Genomic DNA, 24,903 nt, shown 5'->3' with positions numbered 1-24,903 from the left:
GGTAATAAATAATTCGCATTTTTTCTGTGAAAAGATATGTTAATTTGTTTTTGTAGAGATGACGTTTTTTGGACTACCAAAATGGCGGAGAAGTTGTCTGACTTTTATTACAACTCGCTAATCCCGGAATTGGTAGATCCACGAAGAAGTAGAGAACAAGACCTGAGAACAATTTACATGAGTTGAGGGGGAGGTGCAACACTATGCATTAATTATTTAATAAAGTATTTTTTCTTATTGTAAATATTTGTATATTTTATATAAAAGTATAACATTTCTTTGTCTATTTTTTAAAATCATCTTTTCCTGATACTTATGAGTCCCTTCACTGTTGTTGTGAGACGTATCCCTAATGTTTTATATTCAATAAAGATTTATCGCAATAAATTCGTTGCTGGGTATTTACTATGATCATTATTGACCAAATTACCTATTTGTTATTTACGTGCTTAAATGAATTTAATTTTCATAGAAAGTCTAAAAAGTGTTAAAGCGGAACCGCTATTGATAAAAGGAACTGCGAAAGTGATTAAATCACCCAAATCTTTTTTCAAAGTTGGACCTTTTCTATAAAAGATGAAAAAATAGCTATCCGTACGAATAGTGGACTTTGTTAGCAGATTATACTGCGTTCCATTCGGTCAAAATTACGTTTCGGTCATTTTGCCGTACATATGTGCCGTGCGAACGAGGGGTCAGTAGGATTAAAAAACAGCGGAAAAAATAACAAGTTAAAAAGTAATCGTAAACGATTTACATAAAGCGCATTTCCACTTGCATTCATTTCCCATTTGTAAGATGCAACTTTTGTTAAAATCGTAAAAATCCGCCCACAAATATGAAAGATAGCGTTGCACATGGGCAATCCATTGTTGGCGTGCTACTTCAATTTCAGTTTATGCGAAGAATTTCATTTCAATGCTTTTCTAAATAAGAAAGTTGGAACTGCGCATGCGCAAACCTAAATTTTAAACTAATGTTAGATTTTCCTTTGTTCCAAGCGCCTAAGTATCAAATTTCACTTAAATAGTTCCATAGATAAAAAAGTTGGCACGGCGCATGCGCAAAATAAAATTTTGAAATTGGCGCTAGATTTTCCTTTATTCCAAGTGCCTATGTATCAAATTTCGTTTAAATTCTTCCATAAATAAAAAAGTTGGCACTGCGCATGCGCAAAACCAAAGTTTGAAATTGGCGTTTGATTTTCCTTTATCCCAAGTGCCTATGTATCAAATTTCGTTTAAATTCTTCCATAAATAAAAAAGTTGGCACTGCGCATGCGCAAAACAAAATTTTGAAATTGGCGTTTGATTTTCCTTTATCCCAAGTGCCTATGTATCAAATTTCGTTTAAATTCTTCCATAAATAAAAAGTTGGCACTGCGCATGCGCAAAACCAAATTTTGAAATTGGCGTTTGATTTTCCTTTATTCGAAGTGCTTCTGTATCAAATTTCGTTTAAATTCTTCCATAAATACAAAAGTTGGCACTGCGCATGCGCAAAATCAAATTTTGAAATTGGCGTTTGATTTTCCTTTATTCCAAGTGCCTATGTATCAAATTTCGTTTAAATTCTTCCATAAATAAAAAAAGTTGGCACTGCGCATGCGCAAAACCAAATTTTGAAATTGGCGTTTGATTTTCCTTTATCCCAAGTGCCTATGTATCAAATTTCGCTTAAATTCTTCCATAAATAAAAAAGTTGGCACTGCGCATGCGCAAAACCAAATTTTGAAATTGGCGTTTGATTTTCCCTTATCCCAAGTGCCTATGTATCAAATTTCGTTTAAATTCTTCCATAAATAAAAAAGTTTGCAATTCGGTTTATAAATGGTCGAGATGCGAAAAGGGCACTGTGAATTTTGAATCGATTCGATTCAACTTTTGGCATTGCGTATTATATGGTTAAAGCTATGCCCATATTGAATTTCATGCAATTCAGTTCATAACTAACGGAGATGTAAAAGCGATCGAACATTTCTAAACAAAGTTATCGTTCACACGGACAGATAGATGGACAGACAGACAAAGGAACAGACGGACAGACCAACAGGCAGACGACAGATAGCAATGCAAAATTATAAACGATCTCTAGGATCGTTAATAAACGGCAAAAGTGTAAAATTATGGAACATGTAAAAAACGGTTTTTTGTTTTTTTTACAATAACTTTTTTTGTAAGCGGTACAGAAAAAATTCCTTCCTTGGTACTCGACACCATAACGAACCAAATAGCGAAAAAAGTAGAACAATAGCTCTTAAGATAAAAAAACTAGTAGCGTCGCAAAGTTAGCGGACGGACGGACGGACGGACGGACGGACAAAGTGGCCACAATAGCGCATTTTTTTTTTGTGGAAATGCGCTAAAAAGTTATAGATACCCGCACTGAAAGTATAAGCCACAAGAAACTCGACAAGATGGTAAAAAGGTGTATATTTAAAGGAATTTCCCCTTTATTTGTGTCATAATGCATATTTAATCATCTAATTACCATATAATTAGCGAGGTACAAAAGCAACAGTCAATTTCGCCGGAAGGTATGAGGTGCAATCTAAGCTGCCTAACTTCGATTTAAATCACTGAAAAATTCGTGACGTCACACAAATCTTTTTACCAATTTGGCGCTTTTCTATAAAAGATGAAAAAAATTGCTATCCGTAGGATTAAAGTGCTTTATTAGCAGATTATAAATCGCCAAAAACCATGTTCATCGCGAAAATAGAACTCCAGTTATCCTTTAAATTCGTTTTATCAACGACTCTAATTATTTCAAAAAATATGATAAATATCGAAAATAAAAATCCGTAGGATTAATCTGTACTATATTTACTACAATATCCAACATCGACCTAATTTCCAAAGCAACTGTAAAACCGTATACTTTATAAACTATTTTGTCCTTTTATAGGTCATTTCAGATTCAGTTCATAGGCGCCTTGTACCTCGGTTTTTAAAAAACATATCAAAGAAATTTGTACATCTCTCCATTACTTTCTAACCAAGAAGAAACATGTTCTATCTCTTTTTATTGCATTAACCACTATGTCGTACGCGAATCGGACGCTTAAAACAAACTTAGCGCGTCCCATAAGTCATGTGACAGTTGACACATATCACGATCGCGCGAAATCAAATCTAACTAAAAATATTCGCCCTAAACATGATGGGCGGTTTTTTCACTAAATATTATGTAATTATTGCGTTTTCAATTGAATACGAATAACATTAGTGCTTGCCATAATGATAGACGCGTCCATAATTGCTATTCCTGAAACAGTTTTATTACATAGAGCTACGCCATTCAAATTTGGGACTATGTTTACCTTGTTTGGCATGATGTGCTGCAGTGAATTCATTGCTGGCTTGCAGAATATCAAAAAAACCGTAAGTAAGTAAAGTTTATGTTCATCATTTTAATTTTAATTGCATGGTTTTAGGCGTAATGGTAACGGAGATTAAGTTGCGACAGGAAGTGAATTCGTTTCCAATTATCATTTTGGCCTATATGATGCTGATGCAGTGCGTTTGTATCATGATCACAAAGAAGGATCCGTGCAATATTCTTAGGAAAACGAGATTTATAGACTGTGTGTGCGTGCAATATCAAATTTTGGTCGCTACGCGTCTTGCCTACCTTTCGGCATATGTCCAATCGGTGGGGTTTCTTTTTGAAATTATAGTGCTAATTGTAGTAAGTAAGCTACACGTGTACATTTATTTAAAATAAATACAACATCTTAACAATGATATCCAATTGGTGATAATACTCATTTAGTGAACATTTATTACGTTTGTAAAAGTTCACAATCCGAATCATCGTCAGATGAAATTGACAAATCCGAATCATCACTGTCATTATTAACACTTATTATAAAGTTCAGAAACATCAACCAATATAACTTCTCTTTTAAATTAATCACTTTCCACATGTTCACACACTTTCTTCCAGTTGTCAGCTGTAATTTTTTCAAATTCTTCATTTGCCAGCTTTCTAAGTAACATCTTCCATTTTAAATGTAACATTTCTTGCTGCTAAGCGATTTAAATAAATAAAAGGGCGGTTTATTTATGTTGTAAAGTCCCAAATCTGATCATTTTCTTTGTGATTTGTGCTAACAATTTGATTGACAGTTATAATAAATAATGCGAATCTTGTCTTCCATGCTCAGGGTACCTCTATAAAGGATAGCGCTATACGTAATTAATGTGCCGAAAGTGATGGTAACAGATGGTACGTCCTTTTGAACTATGTTGGGGTATGGCTGTATCTATGTATTTATATATCTATGTATTTTGTAAAACGGAATTTTAGTTCTTTTAGTAGTTGCTTGTAAATGTTATAAGATGAAGGTCGTCATTGAATTGAATTGAACGCATTTGTGCAAATAAAGAATGTACGTTGTCTTTTGGGCATTATTATTTATTTTAACATGGTAGCAGACCTTGGTTTGAAGATTTAATAAAAAGTAAAGTGATCTTGGTAAAAATTTACGTCCCGTTGTTACGTTCTAAAGGAAAATTTTTTTTTTACGATGCCACTCATGAAATACGACGACGTTGTTATACCCATATTTGATGGTGTGGATTATGCAAACTGGAAGATACGTTTATGTAAGTTTTTGGAATTTAAAAAATGTAAAGAAGTAGTTATTCGTGATAAGACTGATGCAGATAAAGCCGAAGATTGGAATTATATGGAAATTAAGGCTATTAATTATATATACAGCGCCATTTCTAACAAGCAGTTAGAATATGTGTCCGACCTGGATTCAGCTCGTAAAATATTGCTAAAGTTTGACGAGATGTACAGCCGACAGTCAACAGCACTTCAAATTGTGCATCGAAGTGCAATCGAGAATATTAAACAGGACAATTACTCCGACGTAAATTCCTTTTTCGATTCCTTTGAAAAGGGGATAAATGATTTGAAAGCTGCGGGAGCTATCGTGAAAGAAAGTGAAAAGTTGAATTATATGTGCCGAGCTCGTATAGTTATATTGGAGACCTTATAGATGTACTTCCCGAAACAGATAGAACATGTGAATTCTTAAAGCAAAAAATTAAGCTGAAGTCGTTGGAGAATGGTCAGCGATCGACTACCACTGCCGAAGGAAGGTCAAATGTTTTTATGGCATCTAGTCATTCTAAGCCAACATATCGGGAACAACGATGTTATTCTTGTGGAAATTTCGGCCATATACAGAAGTATTGCAGAGGCAGAGCAGGATCAAGTTACAATGCGTCACGTGACCAGTCCCAAAGCAATCAGGGTACCTATGGGCCAGGTATTAACCGTGGTAATTTCCGAGGCAGGCGTTTTCAAGGTAGGCGAGGCAGTTATCGAGGCAGGGGGCATTTTCAATCCAAGGTTCAATCAGCTCAACACAACCCAAACAGCAGTGTTTTTATGGTAAATGTAAATTACGGTGAAACTGTAAGTAGTGAAATTTGTAATGAAGTTTATAATGGTAATGAAGTTACTTGGGTGCTTGACAGTGGGTGTACAGACCACATAATCAATAATGACAAATATTTTTCTGAATGTATTATCTTAAAAACTCCTAATAATGTTAAACTTGGAGATGGTCAAACACTACAGGCAACTACTAAGATAGGTACTGTTTTGTGTAATTTCTTTGTATATGATAAAGTCTCAACTGTAACAATTAAAAATGTTTTCTTTGTAGAAGAAATGAATAATAATCTCTTAAGTTACAGTAAAATTACTAAAAATAACAAAATTATATCCGAAGCTGATGTTAGCAAAATTTATAATAAACAAGACGAGATAATTGGAATAGCCAAAAAACGTAATAATCTGTATTACATAAAGTGTTTTTTAGTTCAAAAGGAAATCAATGCTAATGTAATTATTAAGAACAAAGTTGAAACTGAAAATAAAATGTTGCTTAAAGAAAAATGGCATAGAACATTAGGCCATACTTTAATTCATTGAGTAAGCTTTGTAAAAGTAATTTGGTTGAGAATCTGCCTGAAAATCTTGAAAATAATTTTATGAGATGTGCAATTTGTATTGAAAATAAGATGCATAACTTACCCTTCCAAAACACTAGATCAAAAGCAAATGACATACTTGAAATAATTCATACTGATTTAAATGGACCTCATAGTACTGTTGGGAGCAATGGTGAAAAATATTTCTTAACTATCGTAGACGATTATAGTAAATTGATTAAGGTTTTCTGTATTAAGAGTAAGGATCAAGTTTTTGAGTGTTTGTCAGAATATATTAATCAGGTGGAAAACATATCTAATAAAAAGGTTAAAAAGGTTAGGTGTGATAATGGTAAAGAATATATTAATTCCAAATGTTTGACTTTTTTACGAGAAAGAGGTATTAGTATCGATCCTTGTCCAGCTTATGTACATGAACTAAATGGTACAGCAGAAAGGCTCAATAGAAGTATTATGGATATGGCAAGGTGTTTAATGGCAGAGGCAAAAATTAATAGGTGCTACTGGCCTGAAGCTGTTAAAACAGCTGCGTTCTTGAAAAACCGTGTCTTAGCAAATACTATAGAGAGATTAACACCTTATGAAATCTTTTTTAGAAAGAAACCAGACGCTAAATATCTAAGAATATATGGGAGTAAAATTTTTGTAAGGGTTCCTGAAGTAAAAAGACATTCCAAATGGGATAAAAAGGCTGAGTGTGGTATACTTGTTGGATATTCAGATGTTGGATACAGAGTATTAATAGGTAATAAGGTAATTGTAGCTCGACATGTGGACATAATAGAAGATGATACAGTTTGTATTGGTTTTAATGAGCCTCAAGAATCTAATAATTTCAATGAGATTATTCCTCATAGTAAAGAAGAGCAAGAAGATGTAGGTGAAGGTGAGGATAGTCAAGTTATTGATGATATTTGAATCAAAAGCGCATGGATCCAGAAATTAGTACACCATTAAGAAACTCTGAAAGAAAGCCAAAACCAAACAAAGATGAACAGTATGTTTACCAAACTGTTTATGTGAATTACTGTAATGCTCTGACTCCTTTAAATTTTGAAGAAGCTATATCATCAACAGATGCTAAAAATTGGAAGGAAGCCATGGACGTAGAATTTCAAAATCTAAATAAGAATAAAACGTGGAAATTAATTGAGAGACCCAAAGACAGACCAGTTATAGATGTTAAATGGGTGTATAAAAAGAAAATGGATGGAGGTTTTCAACAGAAGGACAATATAGGTGATACTTATTCGCCTGTTTTTAAAGCTCAGACACTTAAAATTTTGTTAGCTTATTGTCATCAAAATGATTTCTTTATAGAGCAGATGGATGTAGAGACAGCTTTTTTGAATGGGAGTATTTCAAGTGATGTGTATGTCAAACAAGCAGAAGGATATGATGATGGTTCAAATAGAGTTTTTAAATTGTATAAAGCTTTGTATGGCCTAAAAGAAAGTCCTCGTTTATGGTATGAATGCTTCCACCAGTATATGAGCAGTCTAAATTTTATTAGAAATAAATGTGACTATTGTTTGTATTATAAAATAAGTGAAAATGAAACCATTTATGTATTACTTTTTGTGGATGATCTTTTGATTTGTAGTAATGATGAAACCAGTATTTTCAACTTAAAAGCTAAATTGTCTTTACGTTTTAATATGAAAGATCTTGGCAAAATTAATAATTATATTGGTATTGAGATTAGATATGATGAACAGTCCAATATGCTGTTAAGTCAAAAATCATACATAGAATCATTAGCTGAGAGATATAATATTATAAATTGTAACAAAACCTTTTCTACACCAATGGAGGTAAATTTAAAATTACAAAAGACTGATAATTTAAATGTTAATCTTAAATATAGAAATATTATAGGTGCACTTCTGTATGTTAGCACTGCTACTAGACCAGACATATCTTTCAGTGTTAATTATTTAAGTAGATTTCAGAATTGTTGTGAAGAAACTCATTTTAAATATGCTCTAAGAATTCTTAAGTATCTGTATCAAACAAGAAACTTAAATTTAATTTATACTAAGAAGGGTGTAAACTGTAACCTTATTGATTGTTTAGTAGATTCAGACTGGGCAGGTGACACGAATGATAGAAAATCTACAACCGGTTATGTTATTAGATTGTATGAAAATGTCATATATTGGAAATCACGTAAACAAAATTCTGTCACTAAATCATCAACAGCAGCTGAGTATGTTGCATTATCTGAAGCTATCTCTGAAATTCTTATTGTAAAGAAAATTTTATAAACATTTAAACTTACTTTAAATAACCCAGTTCGAGTTTATGAGGACAACTCTGGTGCTGTAGCAATAACTAAATGTGGTAATTATACCAAGAATGCTAAACATATTGAAATACAGTATCATTTTGTCCATGAGAATTATTTGGCTAAAGTAGTAGATGTAATTAAAATTAAATCTGATGACAATTTGGCAGATATTCTTACCAAAGCGTTGTGTAAGGAAAAATTCATTTATTTAAGAAATATGTTAAATTTACAGTAATATTTTCTTTTCTCTGTATTTATATTTTTGTTTGGAGCATAAAAGTAAGGAGGCGTGTTAAGTAAATCAAGTAAAATATACTTTTATGTTCCTAATGTTTTCTGTGTTATGGTTTCTTTAACTGATAGCGAGATGTCGCTGTGTGTACTATTTTGTAAAATGGAATTTCAGTTCTTTAGTAGTTGCTTGTAAATGTTATAAGATGAAGGTCGTCATTGAATTGAATTGAACGCATTTGTGCAAATAAAGAATGTACGTTGTCTTTTGGGCATTATTATTTATTTTAACAAATATAACGGAGGTTAGAGCTTTTGCTGGAATGGTTAACTATTATTCTCGTTTTTGTAAAAATTTACAAGGAAATTTAAAACCGTTTTATGACTTAGTTGGGAGAAACAAAGAATTTAAGTGGACAAAAGATTGTGAAACGGCTTTTCAATATGCAAAGAAGGCTTTAGCTTCAGACAAAATCTTAATTCATTATGACCCTGATAAACCGGTTACCAGATGGGGGTGAGAGATCGATATGTTATATTTCACGAGTTTTAAATAAAGCAGAGCAAATTCACAGATTATGAAAGAGGCATTAGCTGTTTATTGGTCAGTTTCAAAGCTGTATCAATATCTAATAGGGAGAAAATTTGAGATTCTGAGCGATCACAAACCATTGAAGGCTATATTTGGCGAATATAGAAGTTTGCCTAAAATGGCGGCTGGTCGAATTCAGAGATGGTCAATGGGCCGTATGAATAAAAGTAAGCAAATGCTTATACTTGCAAAATTCAAAGTAAATACTCGTAAGTGCTCCTTCGTACTGGGCGACTTAGCAGCGCTTCTAAGCAGAAAGAATGGACGCAGTACAGCGCTGTTAAACCATGCTAAACATACCAGTATGAAGGGGCAGTTACTGTTGAAAGTAATTGTTGGCATCTCTGCTACTTTAGTTTTAAAATATGTTGGCAATGTAGAAAACCAATAGTTGGTAGATAACTTGTACTTGTACTTATTAGGTGTGTCAAATAAATTTTACTTTACCTAAAATAAAATAAATAAAACAGGTTATGTGCTCAGACGTTTTCTTTCTAAAATACAATTATTAAAACATAAGCTGTGTGCGTTAAAAAAAAAAAAACTCTTCGTGTTTAAAAAAAAAAAAACCAAAAACGGATAAATTTGTTGAAAAATGGCGTCATCGTCGATAATGGGAATAGAAGATGTTACTCTAATAGATAAATTAATGGGAGCTGAAACATTCCAAGTATGGAAATTCCAGACAAGCATACTGTTTAAAGCCAACGGGTCTTATGAAATCGTAAATGGCAACAAAAAGTTTACAGACCTAACAAAGGATGATGACAAAGAAACATGGGTCAAAAAAGACGCGCGTGCCCAAAAAGTGATAATGACTACTATCGACAAGAAATTAATAATGCACATCATAAACTGTAACAATTCGCATGAAATGTTTGAAAAATTATGCACTATTTTCCAAAAGGACAGTGAACAACAAAAATGTAACCTGCTACAGGAATTCTTCAACTATAAATATGAAAAAGACTCGGACATGTCGCTACATATTAGTAAAATGGAAAACTTTGCATTCCGGTTAAAATCATTAAAGCAAGACATAACTGATGAGATGTTGATGTCTAAAATATTGTCGACACTCCCGGAACACTATAAACATTTCGCAACTGCTTGGGAATCAACTCCTGTTGCTGAAAGAAACTTAACCAATCTCACTGCAAGGTTAATTGCAGAAGAATCGCGAATGAAGAAAGACTCTGAAGAAAATGTGGCATTCAAAGCTGTGGAAAAACGTACAAAGGATGCAACACCCATAAGGAAACATTACACCGAGAAGATCTGCTATTCGTGCAGAAAACCAGGCCATTTTTCAAAAGATTGTAGATCGAAAATGAAGCAGTGTAAAATATGCAAGAAAACTAATCACAGGGAAGAAAATTGTTTCTTTCGAAAAAAGGAAGAACCAGAAGACAAAAAGGAGGGAAAAGTAGCATTCTTAACAACTGGAAATCTCAACGTCAGTAACAACTTCGTGGTGGACTCTGGTGCATCTTCACACATGTCTAACGATAAGAGGATGTTCAAAAACTTAGAAGAAATTCAAAGTGAAATCTCTGTGGCAAAGAAAAATCAAACAATTGAAGCACAAGGCAAAGGTACAATTGTCGGCGAAGCTTGTGTGTTAAACAATGTGCTGTACGTACCAGAAATAAGAAAAAACTTGTTATCTGTTAGTGCAATAACTGAGAATGGTGGAAATGTGACTTTTGCAAAAGACAAAGTACTAATAACTAAGCTTAATAAAGTTGTGCTCGAAGGCAGTAAACAAGAAAATGGTTTATATACGGTAAAACTGTCGTCAACATCAGATGTCGAAAGTATGCTGGCCGAAAACAACGAAAAGGTACAAGATTGGCATAGAAAATTAGGTCATCTAAGTGGGGCAACAATGAAAGAATTGATTGATGTTTCGGACAACCTGAATCTTTCCAAAAATGAATGTAAGGAATTGGAAAAGGTATGCGAAGTATGTCTAAAGGCTAAACAAATAAGACAACCATTTAATACAATAAGATATCGAGCCAAAAGACCGCTGGAAATACTGCATGCGGATGTGTGCGGGCCAATTGATCCAATCACATGGGACGGAAAGAAATATTTTTTAGTTATACTGGACGACTACACTCATTATTGTGCAACGTACCTTTTGACAATGAAAAGCGAAGTAATAGACTACATAAAACAGTTTGTGGAAGAAGCGGAAGCTCTTCATAACCTCAGAGTGTCTAAAATAAGGTGTGACAATGGTGGTGAATTTAAAAATGAAAATATAAAAACATGGTGTATAAAAAAGGGAATAATTCTGGATTACACAATTCCTCACTCGCCTCAACTGAATGGAAAAGCGGAGCGATTAAACAGAACAATCATGGAAAAAGCTAGGGCGTTAGTATTTGACTCGCAGCTAACCAAGGAATATTGGGGTGAAGCAATAAGAACAGCTACATATCTACTTAATAGAACACCTACCACTTCCTGTGTGACTAAAGTAACACCTATTGAAAATTGGACCGGTAGAAGACCTAACCTGTCAAATCTCCAGCTGTTCGGGGCCGAAGCTTATGCGAAAGTTTTAGGTTACCTGAGAAAACTCGATGCACGTAGCATGAAATATATATTCATTGGATACGCTACTAATGGATATCGACTCTTTGATCCTAATAAAAAAAGAGTGGTAATTTCACGTGATGTTATATTTAAACAGAATCAAAACGAAGGTGGAAAGGAAAATGCAGTGGTTCAAGTGGTAAATGACCGTCCACACGAGAACGAAGAGAAAATACCTGAAAACATTGAATGCAGCCCAATAATAGACCAGACTGGTGATACTACAGTAAATGAAGAACTTACAAGAGAACGCAGAGTGATTAAATTACCAAAACGCTACGAAGACTATGTTCTACTAACGTACAATGAAGCTGTGAATGGGCCAGAAAGTGAACAATGGAAAGAAGCAATCGAAGAAGAGAAGGCATCTTTAACGAAAAACAATGCTTGGGTTCCTGTCGATAAATCACAAATTGAAGGAAAGAAAATTCTAACGAGCAAGTGGATATTCAAAGTAAAATCAGATGGTCGATATAAGGCACGTCTAGTCGTGCGTGGATGTCAACAACAATATGGAGTAGATTACTTTGAAACATTCAGTCCGGTAATAAACATAAGTTCATTAAGAATAATGTTTGCTTTAGGTGCCAAGAATAGCTACATAATGAAAAAATTCGACATAAAAACGGCTTTCCTGTATGGCGCATTACTTGATGAAATCTACATGCAATTACCAGAGGGATATGATGGAGACAATAAAATCTGTCGACTACAAAAGGCTCTTTATGGCTTGAAGCAAGCGCCATTACGATGGAATAAGCATTTCACAAGTGCGTTACAGATGTTCGGTTTAACAGCAATAAAAACAGAACCGTGTGTGTTCAGAAGTGAAAACGACGACCTATACTTAGGAATTTATGTAGACGATGGTATAATCATGGGCAATGACGAATCAAAAATCAATAAATTACTGGAAGAACTACACACAAAGTTTGAAATCGTTACACACGAAAATGTGAATTCATTTTTAGGTATCGATGTAATAACAAGGGATAACAAGGTTATACTCTGTCAAGAAAAATACACCAAATCAATCCTAAAAGACTTTCAAATGAGTGAAGCGAGGCCTGCCGATACACCGATCAACAGTGACCAGAAGGTTTTGTGCGAAAAATCAACAAAGAACTATCCGTATCGTGAAGCGATTGGCAGCTTGCTATATTTATCGAGTAAAACCAGACCAGATATATCATACGCAACTAACTACTTAAGCAGAAAAATAGAGAACCCAAGTACAGCAGACATCTCGAATGTCAAACAAATTTTTAGATATCTAAATACAATGAAAAGTAAAGGAATTGAGTTTAGCAACGAAGATGATAATGTGCATCTTATTGCATATTGTGATTCAGATTTTGCAGGCGACGTAGAGACTCGTAGAAGTACCACCGGGTATGTTATATATTACTGTGGCGGACCAATTTCGTGGTGTTCAAAGAAGCAGCCGTTGGTTTCGTTATCTACGACGGAAGCTGAATATATAGCAGCAGCAGATTGTGCGAAGGAATTGATTTATCTGAAAACGTTAATCGAAGAATTAGTGAGTGCTCAAGTGCAAATTACGTTAAACATTGATAATCAGAGTGCAATCAAATTAATTAACAATGGACAATTTACTAAACGCAGTAAGCATATAGACGTAAGGTATCATTTCCTATACGAAAAATTAAGAGAAGGTTTGCTAAAAATTCAATACTGCTCAACAGAAAATCAAATCGCAGATATATTTACTAAACCTTTGTGTAAAAATAAGTTCAACAAATTTAAAGATTTGCTTATTTGCGATGTTAAATAACCATAGAATATCTAAAACAGCTGTCATTTTGTTTTGTAATATTGTAAAACCAGTGAATCTCAACAATTAAGAGAAGGTGTTGAAAGTAATTGTTGGCATCTCTGCTACTTTAGTTTTAAAATATGTTGGCAATGTAGAAAACCATATAGTTGGTAGATAACTTGTACTTGTACTTATTAGGTGTGTCAAATAAATTTTACTTTACCTAAAATAAAATAAATAAAACAGTTACGAGTATTTACTTTGAAATTTGCAAGTATAAGCATTTGCTTACTTTTATTCATACGGCCCATTGTTTTTGGCTAGTTTTGATTATACATTTAAATTTGTTCGCGGAGTGGATAATTCCAAAGCGGATGCTTTATCACGCTTACCGCTACCCGACTGTGAAATAAATGACTGTAAAGAACCAGACTTTGACTATTTAAATATGGTTGAGGGTTTGTTACCAATCGATTCTCTAAAAGTTAGATCGGAAACCCGAAAGGATTCTACTTTAGGTCAAATTTTTAATTATATTAGATACGGATTTCCTAAGCAAGTTGAAAATGAGCTTTTAAAACCGTTTGTGACAAGAAAAAATGAACTTTCTATTGAACAGGGTATAATTATGTGGGGGTACCGAGCGGTAATTCCAGTTAGGCTCCGAAAACATTTGCTTGAAGAGTTACATAGTAACCATGAGGGCATGGCTAAAATGAAATCAAGCGCACGTTCGTACTTTTGGTGGCCTTCCTTGGATAATGACATTGAGCAAAAAGTAAATAATTGCAAAATTTGTTGTCAGATGCGTCCGGATCCTCCTAAAGCGAAACTCGTTAAGTCACAGGGATCAAATTATATTTATGAGAAAATACTTGCAGATTTTTTAGGACCAATTAGAGGCAACATGATTCTTATTATTGTAGATACCTATTCAAAATGGCCTGAAGTTTTTGTAATGAATAACACGGATTCTGAAAACACTATTAACCGATTTAGAGAATGTTTTTCGTGATTCGGAATACCAAGAATAGTTGAAACTGATAATGGAGGTCAATTTACATCGAATAATTTTATTAATTTTCTAAGTAATAATGGGGTTAAATTTGTTACATCACCACCTGTTCATCCTTCAACTAATGGTTTTGCGGAAAATTGTGTTAAATCGGTAAAGTTAGGACTAAAGAACGCATTTCTGGACGAAAAAAACAAAAATGTTTGTATGGAAACGTTAATTTATAGATATCTGTTTTCCTATAGAAACTATTCATGCGACAACTGGTATGTCACCTAGTAGTTTGTTGTTCAAAACAAAAATTCGTACACGGTTAGATTTACTGTCATTGAAGGGAGTTCAGACAGCGGAAAAAGCTGAAAAACAAATTTTAAATTGTAAAGGAAAACGTGAAGAGACTTTTAAGGAGGGGGATAGAGTTTGGTGTAGAGATTACAGACACCCTAGTAGGAAAACTTGGGTGGAATGTATCATTGATGAGGTTTTAAGTGACAGGGTTTATTTTTGTAAACTTGTTCATGAAAATGTAATCTGGAAAAGGCATTTAAACCAAATTCAATGTAATAGGTCTAATGTCTTGGATGATAGGGCAGAGGAGAAGTTATTAAATGTTCCGAGTAGTATACCAATAGCTTCAGATTTTGCTGAACCAAATAAGGGTTTAAGTAAATATAATGGTTTAGGATCAGATGATAAAAATAATGATGAAGTGGTTCAGGAAGAATCGGAGTTAAATGAAAATTTAGATTGTAAATCTATTCCTATGAGTAATAGTCTCGGTAATAGTAGAGTAAATATAAGCACACCTCAATGTACACCGAATGTAAAAAAAGCATCGGTAAATCTGAACGTTAATCAAAGACCAAAACGTAGCATTAGAGCGCCCCAGCGTTTGAATTTATGAGGGGAGGTATTGTAGTGTCGTAGAGTTAGGTTTTACTTATGTGTTTAGGTAAACGCGCCTTAAGGATTTTTGTGTGTTGTAACTTGTACTTACGTATTTTACTGGGTTGTTGTGTAACATGATGTTGGCCTGTAAAAAGCGGGTTCAGAAATATTTCTGTTGATTACATGTATAAAAGTAATGATCGACCTTTTATTGATACGATATTACAACATGTACGTGTAAAGCAGGAGCATCGGAATGTTGCAAGCACATATTAGCTGTTCTTTATTGTAACCGGTAACTATACATTATTGTCTAAAAAAGCTGCTAGGTGTAAACTTAATTTTGTGATTGCTGTACAAATTTTTTTCATTCATTTTTTACTCTATTATAATTCTTTTAGGAATGATATCATTGCGTTGGAAAAAATTTCAACCACCGATAAAAAGTGCCATTGGACAACATTAAAAGATGAAAATCTACAACAATATAAAAAAGCCGAGCCAATCACTACTTTCTGTTGTTACAAGCCTGTCCCAATATAATCGGCATCTCAAGAACAGCATTGAAATAGACTCCAAAGCGATGTTTGCATCATTTCAACTGGTTTTACCAGATTCAGCATTAGCCAAACATAGCCGTGGTGTGGTTCGTCATCAAGATGATATCTCCAGTAATATTGTAATGGAATTTGTAGAAACTCCCCTATCTGAGGAAGGGGTACATATTCGTTCCATATGCAAGAATATGCAAAATGGTGTCTTAATGGAGGAAATTAATTTAGCATATGTTGAAGATATATTACCATGCTGCAGAAAGTTTTATATTGAGAATGTGGTAATTCTAAATAGTGTAAGTGTATGTGATGAAACTGTCAACGATAAACAGAAATGGCATTATCAAAGACGGTTTCGAGTTACTGGAAGCAGGTGCTATTCGTTATATACGTACAGAGGTGCCAATTGGACTGCCAAAGTAAAGAGCTTGTTTTTCCCAAAGCCATTTGGTAATAAATTTATTACTCATGGCATACAATTTGATACAATTGCACGGCAAATGTATGAAACAATCCAAAACGTTAAAGTGGTGGAATGTGGACTCATTGTGTCGGACAATAATCCCTGGTTAGGATACTCTCCCGATGGAGTAATAATTGAAAACCATATTCCGGTTAAATTAATTGAAATTAAGTGTCCATGGCAAGGTCGTAATTTAGGTGTTACTGAATTGTTGCCAACTTGTTCGTATCTGCAGAAATTGGACAATCGTAAATTTCAATCAAAGAGAAAACATCAATATTATGGACAAATTAATTTAGGAATGGCAATTTTAAATATTAGTGAAACAGACTTTATCATTTTTTCTAGCAAGGATAATTCAATGTATATTGAAAACTATAAAGTTAGATTTAGATTTTTGTCGCCTTATGCTTCCAATTTTGAAATACAAATATTTTCACAATATTTTACATAAACTTTGTTCTTTGGTCGATTGATATCCTGTTTGGTTGAATTAAATTGTAGTTAATGTAAATTGAGTAAGAAAAATAAATTGGTATCACTTTGGTGATTTGTACAATACATAATGTGCATATGTTATAATCCTGTAAAGTTAGAGATATTTAGTTTCTTGAAAGCCTGCTGTTGCCGTATTTATACAGGTAGGTAACGTGTGATAAAATAAAGAATCTCGAGGTATTTCATTTATTTGAGTTTAACATATAATAGTAATATTGTACTAAAATTTATCATCTCCAAGGATGGGTGAACATAAATTTGTTATGCCACAAACAACCGAAAAACACTCATTAACAATATTTATTAACGATCACTCAAATCTGCTATTAAAAAATTTAAACATTTTTATCCGTTGATTTGATCGTTCAATGTGAACTCTAGCAGCGGCAATTTCTCTATTTAACAATGCTTCTTTTTTACAAAACTGCACCTTATTAGTTAGAAATGATGGTCGAACAATAGTAATTCCTTTAGCAAAACATTCTTGGTCAATTAAAAAACCTTTGTCCACCATAATGGCGTCATTTTTTTCAAGTTTGTCTAGTAATCCACTCTGCACAAATATAGCTTTGTCTGAGGCTTTGCCCCCAAAAGCAGGACTTATATATGAGATTAAGCCTGCCGGGGTTACCCCAGTCATAAATTTTAATGTAAGTCCCGACTTGTAGTGGGAATATAATTTTAATCGACATTTCAAACATTTTGGTTTTTGTATTGGAATTTCTGTACAATCTAAGACTACACGAACATGCTTAAAATTATTGAAACATAATGGCATATTGTTCAAAATTTCGTCTTTTGAAGGCCATGGTATTGCACACTTTAATAATTCTGCTAAACAAATCACAGTTTCCTGAAAAATTATTTTGCATGTCTGAATTGTAACACACCCAAATAGGACACTTAAAACTGATAATGACAAATTTTGTTTTAATTTTATTAAAGTTAGGATTACTCTTTCCCGTAGACATAATTTGCGACTTCTTTTTGAAATGTTTATACTACTAAGTTCACTACACAATAAATTTAAATGTTCAAATGATGGTAAACCCGTTAAAGTATTTAGCTTCTTGACAGTATCGATACAAGCAATAAACTTTGTCATAATATCCCCACTTGATACTTGAACACTGCTATCTTTCGTGTTGAATTGTAAGTTCACAGGGTCACCATGTGTATCCATTTCAATAAGCGGTGAAGTTGAGATTTCGGTAGGATTTATAACATAACAGATAGGATGTCTTGTACGATCTCTGCAGACTATTTTGTTTAACCTTTCAGATCTAACTTTTACTTTTGGAGGAGCAATTGATCCTCTCACTTTCAAAGCTGGCAAATTTTTCGTAGGGATTGCATTTCGTTTTAAACGCTTTCTTTTTGTTGGTACACCTAAAATGTATATCAATATACATAAGTTAAGTAGTAACAGTCAGTAAAATCAGCGACTTTAATTAAAAACTACATAATTTAACTACTGTTAACACCATCGGCGTCGGACGGTAGGGGCAGGGAGGGGCAACGGCCCCCCCCCCCTGGAAGACAACCCGGACCCGCAGTGCAAGAGCTAGAAAAGCTAGTACAATAAGACAATTCTACGGAATTCGGTACAAGTACAACTGAAAAAAATACGCTAATGGGTAATTGAATCATAATCTTAATTATCTACATTATGCACATGCCACATCATAGCCCATATAATTTTTATGGAAAACAGGAAAAACAAAAATTAGATACAGATTTAATGGAAGCAAAACAAACGAATTGCGCCCGGCCCGGCCGCCCGTGAGTCATACAGTTAACAAAATGTAAACAGCGGCCAGCGCAACGCACGTGTTCTTATAATCGTATATCTAAAGTGCCCGCGCCCTGCCACGGCAGTCGGCACCGGCACTCTTTGTATCTTTTCGTTTCGTAATTCGTAAGCGTAACATTCAAAATAAAGAAGTTTCTAATTTCTTTGTTATAATACCTATAACATAACCTAGATAAATGTAATTTACGATGTGCGATATTTTTTTAAAATAAAGCATTTTATGTGCAAAAATTCCCCACTTCCTAAGACAACAGTCAACACTGCATGAGTCACTCGTGACTCACGAGTGCACGCCCTTCAGTTTTACAATTCTAGCGTTTTGTTTTAGTACTACATACTACTACTAATGCCGAAAATCTTGGCTCAAACTTTGTGTGTGTGAAACTGCCTAAATTCAATATTTACTGTACATTTTCATTGTACGTCGGCGTCGCGTCGGTTATATTTTCAACATTACGCTTAGTAGGCATTAGATTAGTGTTAAACTGAGTTGTGCGTTCAGCGTTCTGCGTTCAGTATTCACTATTCAGCGGTGCCCCGTGCCATGGATATCCGCAGTTATTTCAAAAGGCCAAGACTGCAGTCAACAAATGAAAATTCAAACTCCTCTATCGTGCACGAAACTCCCGTTCATGCTGTACAAACTATCTCTAATGACCCAGGTGAGCTTTCTCGTTCAACTCCTAGTGCAGCATCCGAAGTATCTCCTCAGTCTTCGTCTGTTACCAGCGAGTTAGATTTAGGATTGTACGTAGATAAGGATAACGATAAGACAGGAGTTAAAGATGATGTCAAATTCAAATTAAAGTTATTGGTCGATTGCTTTATACCAAGTAAAAACTATAATTTTAAGTTGGACGCTGATAGTGTGGGATGTAAGCGAATATTCAAAGCGGAGTGGTTAGACAAATACCCCTGGCTGGTTTACTCTCCATATTTGAAAGGAGCTCTTTGCAAAACATGCGTTCTGTTTAAGCCTTCATTAAAAAGAGGTGTTATGGGTGCATTCGTCGTTTCGCCTTTTCGTTAATTCAAAGACATGCACGAATGTGCGCGAAATCATGTATCATCACAGTGGCACAAAGAATCGAGTGTAATGGCAGCCAATTTCAAATCTGTAAAATATGGAACGCAAATGGACATCGTACAGCAAATTGACAGCTCAATGGCAAAACAGGTTAAAGATAATCGAGAAAAACTCTTACCCATAATTTCTACAATCGTATTTTGTGGGACGCATGATCTTGCTCTTCGTGGAAAAGAATCGAGCAGTGGAAATTTTGTAGACTTGCTGAAATTCAGAATACATGCAGGAGATCGTGTACTGCAACAACATTTAGAATACTGCCCCGGTAATGCAAAGTATACGTCGGTTCAAGTCCAAAATGAACTAATAGGCATCTGTGGTCAAGTACTACGAAAACAAATGGTCGATGAAGTTAATAAAGGTTATGGTTTTTCTATTTTGGCCGACGAAACGGCTGACATATCAGGAAAAGAGCAGTTGTCAATCGGCATTAGGTACGTCGACTCAAACTACAACATTAAAGAAGAATTTTTAGGATTCCAACAACTAGAAAAACTTGATGCTGACGCAATTAGTCATGCAATTTTAAAGGTACTTGCTGATTGTGGATTGGACATGGACAAACTTGTAGGGCTTGGTTTTGATGGATGTGCAACCATGGCTGGAAAAGAAACAGGTGTACAGCAAAGAATTAAAATGAAACACCCTAAAGCAAACTTTTTCCATTGTGCGTCACATCGACTAAATTTGGTTATTAATGACTTATGTGCGGTTCGGGAAATTCAAAACTGTTGTTCCAGCATAAAGGAAATCGTGAAATTTTTTCGAGAAAGTGTTTTACGAAGAAGATTAGTCGCAAATTTGCCTCTGTTGTGTGAAACTAGGTGGTCCGCAAAATATAAATCTATCCGAATCTTCTACGAGAACTTTATCAACATAATTCATGCCCTTGAAGATCTTGCTACAAATGCAGAATATAATGCAGCTACACGCTCAAAAGCTCACCAACTATATCTGGCGGCTTGTCAGTCCAATTTTATTGTTGCTATGGTCATAATAGCAAAATACAGTTCTAAACTAGAACCTGTGGTTAATACCCTTCAAGGCATCAACATCAATCTCTTAGATGTAAAAAACCACATAGGTATTATTGAAGAAACCCTTAAAAAACACAGAAGTGATCATGAAACCTACTTTGCAAACATTTATCAGGAAGCTACGGAAATAGGAAATAAAATCGGCAAACAAATGGAAATGCCGCGCATTGTTCAGCGACAGAAACATAGATCGAACCCGGCATTAGGTACAAACGCTCCGGAAGAATACTTTCGTAAGATCCTTTACGTACCATATTTGGACTCTATTATTTCTTCAATAACGAGCCTATTCGAGGAGACCAACACACCAGCGTTTGCTTTGAGTTTACTACATCCAAAATTTGTTACAAGCACCGAACAATCACACCTTATGGCTCAGCTGAAATCTGCTGAACAATTTTACGGAATAGAAAACCATTGCGAAGAGACTGATACGTGGCTACATTATTGGAAGAGCAAGACAATTCCTGCAGATATGACACTGCATGACGCTTTGGCGGAAACTGAATTTTTTCCCGCTGTAGCTAAAGGGATCATTATTTTTATGACCCTTCCACCTACAACGTGTACTGTCGAGAGAAGTTTTAGTACGTTAAGGAGAGTGAAGACGTGGCTAAGGTCGACAATGACTACACAACGACTTGACGGATTATGTATGTTAAGCGTCCATCGAGAGAAGGTGAAAGTTGATATTGATCAATTTTGTCAAAGTGTCTTGGATATATTTGCTCAAACTCCAAGGAATTTGATGTTTGCCTTCTCTGATAAATATGCATAGGCTGCAGTGTATACCGATACCCTACGAATAAATGTATAAATAAAATCATTTTTATTAATTTCCTTATTTTGATGACGTTGCCCCTCCCTGGAATTCTGTCTTCCGACGCCACTGGTTAACACCTTAGTTAGGAGGAGAGAACACAAAATAACTTACCAAATAAGAAAAAGAAATCATCTGAAAAATGTTTCGAGCACACCTTCAAATTAGGAGTAATTGGTTTATCAATTTTAAGTTTAATTTTCCATGGCTTTTGTAAATCTACTTCTTCTTGAATTCCCAGTTTTGTTACAATGTGCACTTTATATTTACCACTAGGAGGAAACCTATGAAGACTTATACCTGAATTTAATGCGTATTTACTTTTACAACCGTGCACACTACAATATTGATTGCTTTTTGCCATTGTAAACAGCTGAAAACAATGTAAACAAATAACCAAAATGGAGTTGCTCTCCCCATTGAACTATAACCATAACTGGAATGCGCACGTAATATTCTAGAAACGGTCTTTAAGGTTAGAGTAACACCGCTGCTCTGAAGTGGATATCTATCCTTGTCTGTTGCATTATTCATTCAGTTTTGTGACAATTTTTATTTTCTATTATAAATTTACAACTGTAAAAGCGCAATTGAAATTAGTTAATTTTTTCTAAACTATTTACTAGGATTATATGTGTTACGGGGAATGTGGTTAATCCGGTCAATGTTAATAATTAGGGGAAGGGACATTTTATGAACAGCCCCGGAAAGATTTCTTTAAAAATTAAATATCTCCTCACTTTCATTTAAGTGGCAGTAGTTTTCCATCCCCGAAGCTAACGGGGCCCTTTCAAATAATGTGCCTTCGCTTAATTATTGATAATGACCAGATCAGCCACATTAGCCGTAACATATGCATATAAACCTAAGTTTCCAATTCGATGGGAATCGAGCAGCTTGTGACTCTATACAAAATAAAGAGGAAAAGATGAAGTACGATTTCTGCATTTTTAACATTGATTATAAATCAAAGACAAATCAAATCAAATTTATTTTACATTCTTTTGTATACATACGATACAATTACAACTATGATAGTACATTAAAAAACTAAATTAACCTAAACATGATAAAATAGGATCTCCTAAAATCCGTAACGTTTTCTTTTTTGCATAAGTTTGAATGCGTATAGTTGCAAAAGTTGTTGCGATGTATTTAATTATTTGTATTTCATGCAAATCATCACAAATATCAGTAATAGGATGTGGTGGTTGAAATAAAGTATTTATTTTTGGGGTAAAATGTTGTGAAACAGCAACTACAATATTTTGCTTAAGATTTTCTTTTAAAGAATATCCGCAATTAACATATGAACGAAATACTCTTTCTGTAAATTGTACAATATCAAAAACTGCATCAGAAGGTATCAGTAGCTTACCATTCGAGATGAACTTTATAAACTGATAATGCTTATGTTTTAAGTTGGCATATTCATGTTCATTAAAAATAGGACTTCTTATTAAGACTTTATAACAGTGAGGACAATCAACGTTTGGCAACATTTTTTTTAATATGGATCCAGCTATGTATGACAAAACATTCTCTTGAAATGAGGAAAGTGTAATTTCATCGAGAGAGTTAATTAAATTTTGTAATTTTTCAGCTTCAGATTCTTCGATGTGATCTTTGGTGAAACATTTTACTACATTTATCTCTTTAAGTTGAAAAACTGGTGTACATGTTATATCATCATTAATGCAATTTGCATTTACACTAGCACTAACACTATTTCGAAACAGTAATCTCCGCAATGCCCATTTAAACTGAAGCGCATTTGGATTGTCATTCCAACCACCTCGTGATCTAATGCATGAAAAAAATAATTCTATGTGATCTTGACTACACTTGTAAGTCATAAAATAGCTAAGAGGATTTTCTACATTACATAAAAGGTCCAAAGCCAAGTTTTCAAAGCTATTAATGTTAATTAAAAACCCTAGAGCAAACGTTTTTCTTGGATGCTGTAAAATGTTACAACCATTGATTTTTAACTGATTTATGTAACTTTTGGTTTCAGAAAATATTGACTGCCAGTAATGTTTATTCTGCATACGTAATGGAGATTTCCAATTCTTCCCATAAGGATTTCTTGAATTCATTAAATCAAAAATTTTATCAAAATACCTTATAAATTGAGTGGTAGCTTCACTTCCATTAAAATCAGCATTCCCATTCATTCTTAAAAAATCGATTGCGTTAGCAACACTGTTACTAATAGTTTGCGCAGCTAGACGAACATTCATTTTTTTATTTACGAAATTAACGTGTGAAGCTGACAGTCGATTTTTAAGCTTTAAATCTTCCCGTTCTTGCAATTCATGTAGTTTACAAACATATTTGAAGGATATTTCACCTGCATCTGATGTTATACCATTTATTTGACCAAAAGTATTACGGCATAGCTTCAACATATGAGCAGGATCCATTATGCAGTGAATGTTCGTTTGAGTATTTGGATGCTTAAAGAAAGGAGAAATGTTATTAGGAGATACATTGCACCCCAATAATTGCAAAGTTTTGATATTCGCAACACATCCATCACAAGTAATTGATCGTACTGTTATACCAATTTCGAATAATTTTTTAATTGCCATTAATAAAAATTGACTCTGCAAGTTTGCCTTTACCTTATCAATAAGAAAATATGCTATTGGACATTTAAATTTATAAGTGTATGTAACTATTTGTAAAACTAAAACTTCTGTGGCCATCTCTTCAGTATCTACATTTGCAATACCACCGTAATCCACGTACCCACAGTATTTATCATTTTTCTTATCATATACTAACTCTGTATGTATTGACATTGCATCAAATATTAATGCTACATTTTTTAACTCTTGTTTATGCTGGGCTTCTCTAGCCAAAAATTCAAAAACTTCTGATAATAAACCGACTTCACAATTTCGAGAAGACAGCCACTTTCTCATTACTGAACAATGAGGTAAAAAAATTTTGCTCCTAACAAATTGATACGCTTTAGGAGAATAGAAATAAAGAGTTAAAGCAAATGCTTTCATTTCTTCGGTATATCTACGTTGTGTAGGGGCCACTTTTTTGTTACCAGCTTCACATTTGAACAATTCCAATGCAAAATTGCTGAAGTTTCTCGAAAGGGTGTCTTCCAAATCTCCATCAGAGTTCTTGTTGCTTCGTAAGAGATTAATTAAATCTTTCATATTTTTAATGCTACTCTCCCGTCTTCTTAGCCTCTGTTGCAAAATTTTTATTTTGCGAGACATTCGCTGTTCTACTA

The 24,903-nt window shown here is 34.1% G+C and overlaps 1 protein-coding gene across 1 annotated transcript; it reads left to right on the top strand.

Moving 5' to 3' along the window:
* The first annotated feature begins 19,742 nt into the window (after window positions 1-19,742).
* Window positions 19,743-21,605, top strand: LOC116158567 (52 kDa repressor of the inhibitor of the protein kinase-like). Its single transcript, XM_031471368.1, has one exon. The coding sequence runs from the start codon at window positions 19,743-19,745 to the stop codon at window positions 21,603-21,605; it is 1,863 nt and encodes a 620-aa protein (XP_031327228.1).
* Window positions 21,606-24,903: the final 3,298 nt, after the last annotated feature.

The sequence above is a fragment of the Photinus pyralis genome, unplaced genomic scaffold, assembly GCF_008802855.1.
Source record: "Photinus pyralis isolate 1611_PpyrPB1 unplaced genomic scaffold, Ppyr1.3 Ppyr1.4_LG1, whole genome shotgun sequence".
Lineage (NCBI taxonomy): Eukaryota > Metazoa > Arthropoda > Insecta > Coleoptera > Lampyridae > Photinus > Photinus pyralis.
The sequence above is the reverse complement of the archived record's forward strand: the minus strand, read 5'-3'. Positions and strand labels throughout refer to the sequence as shown.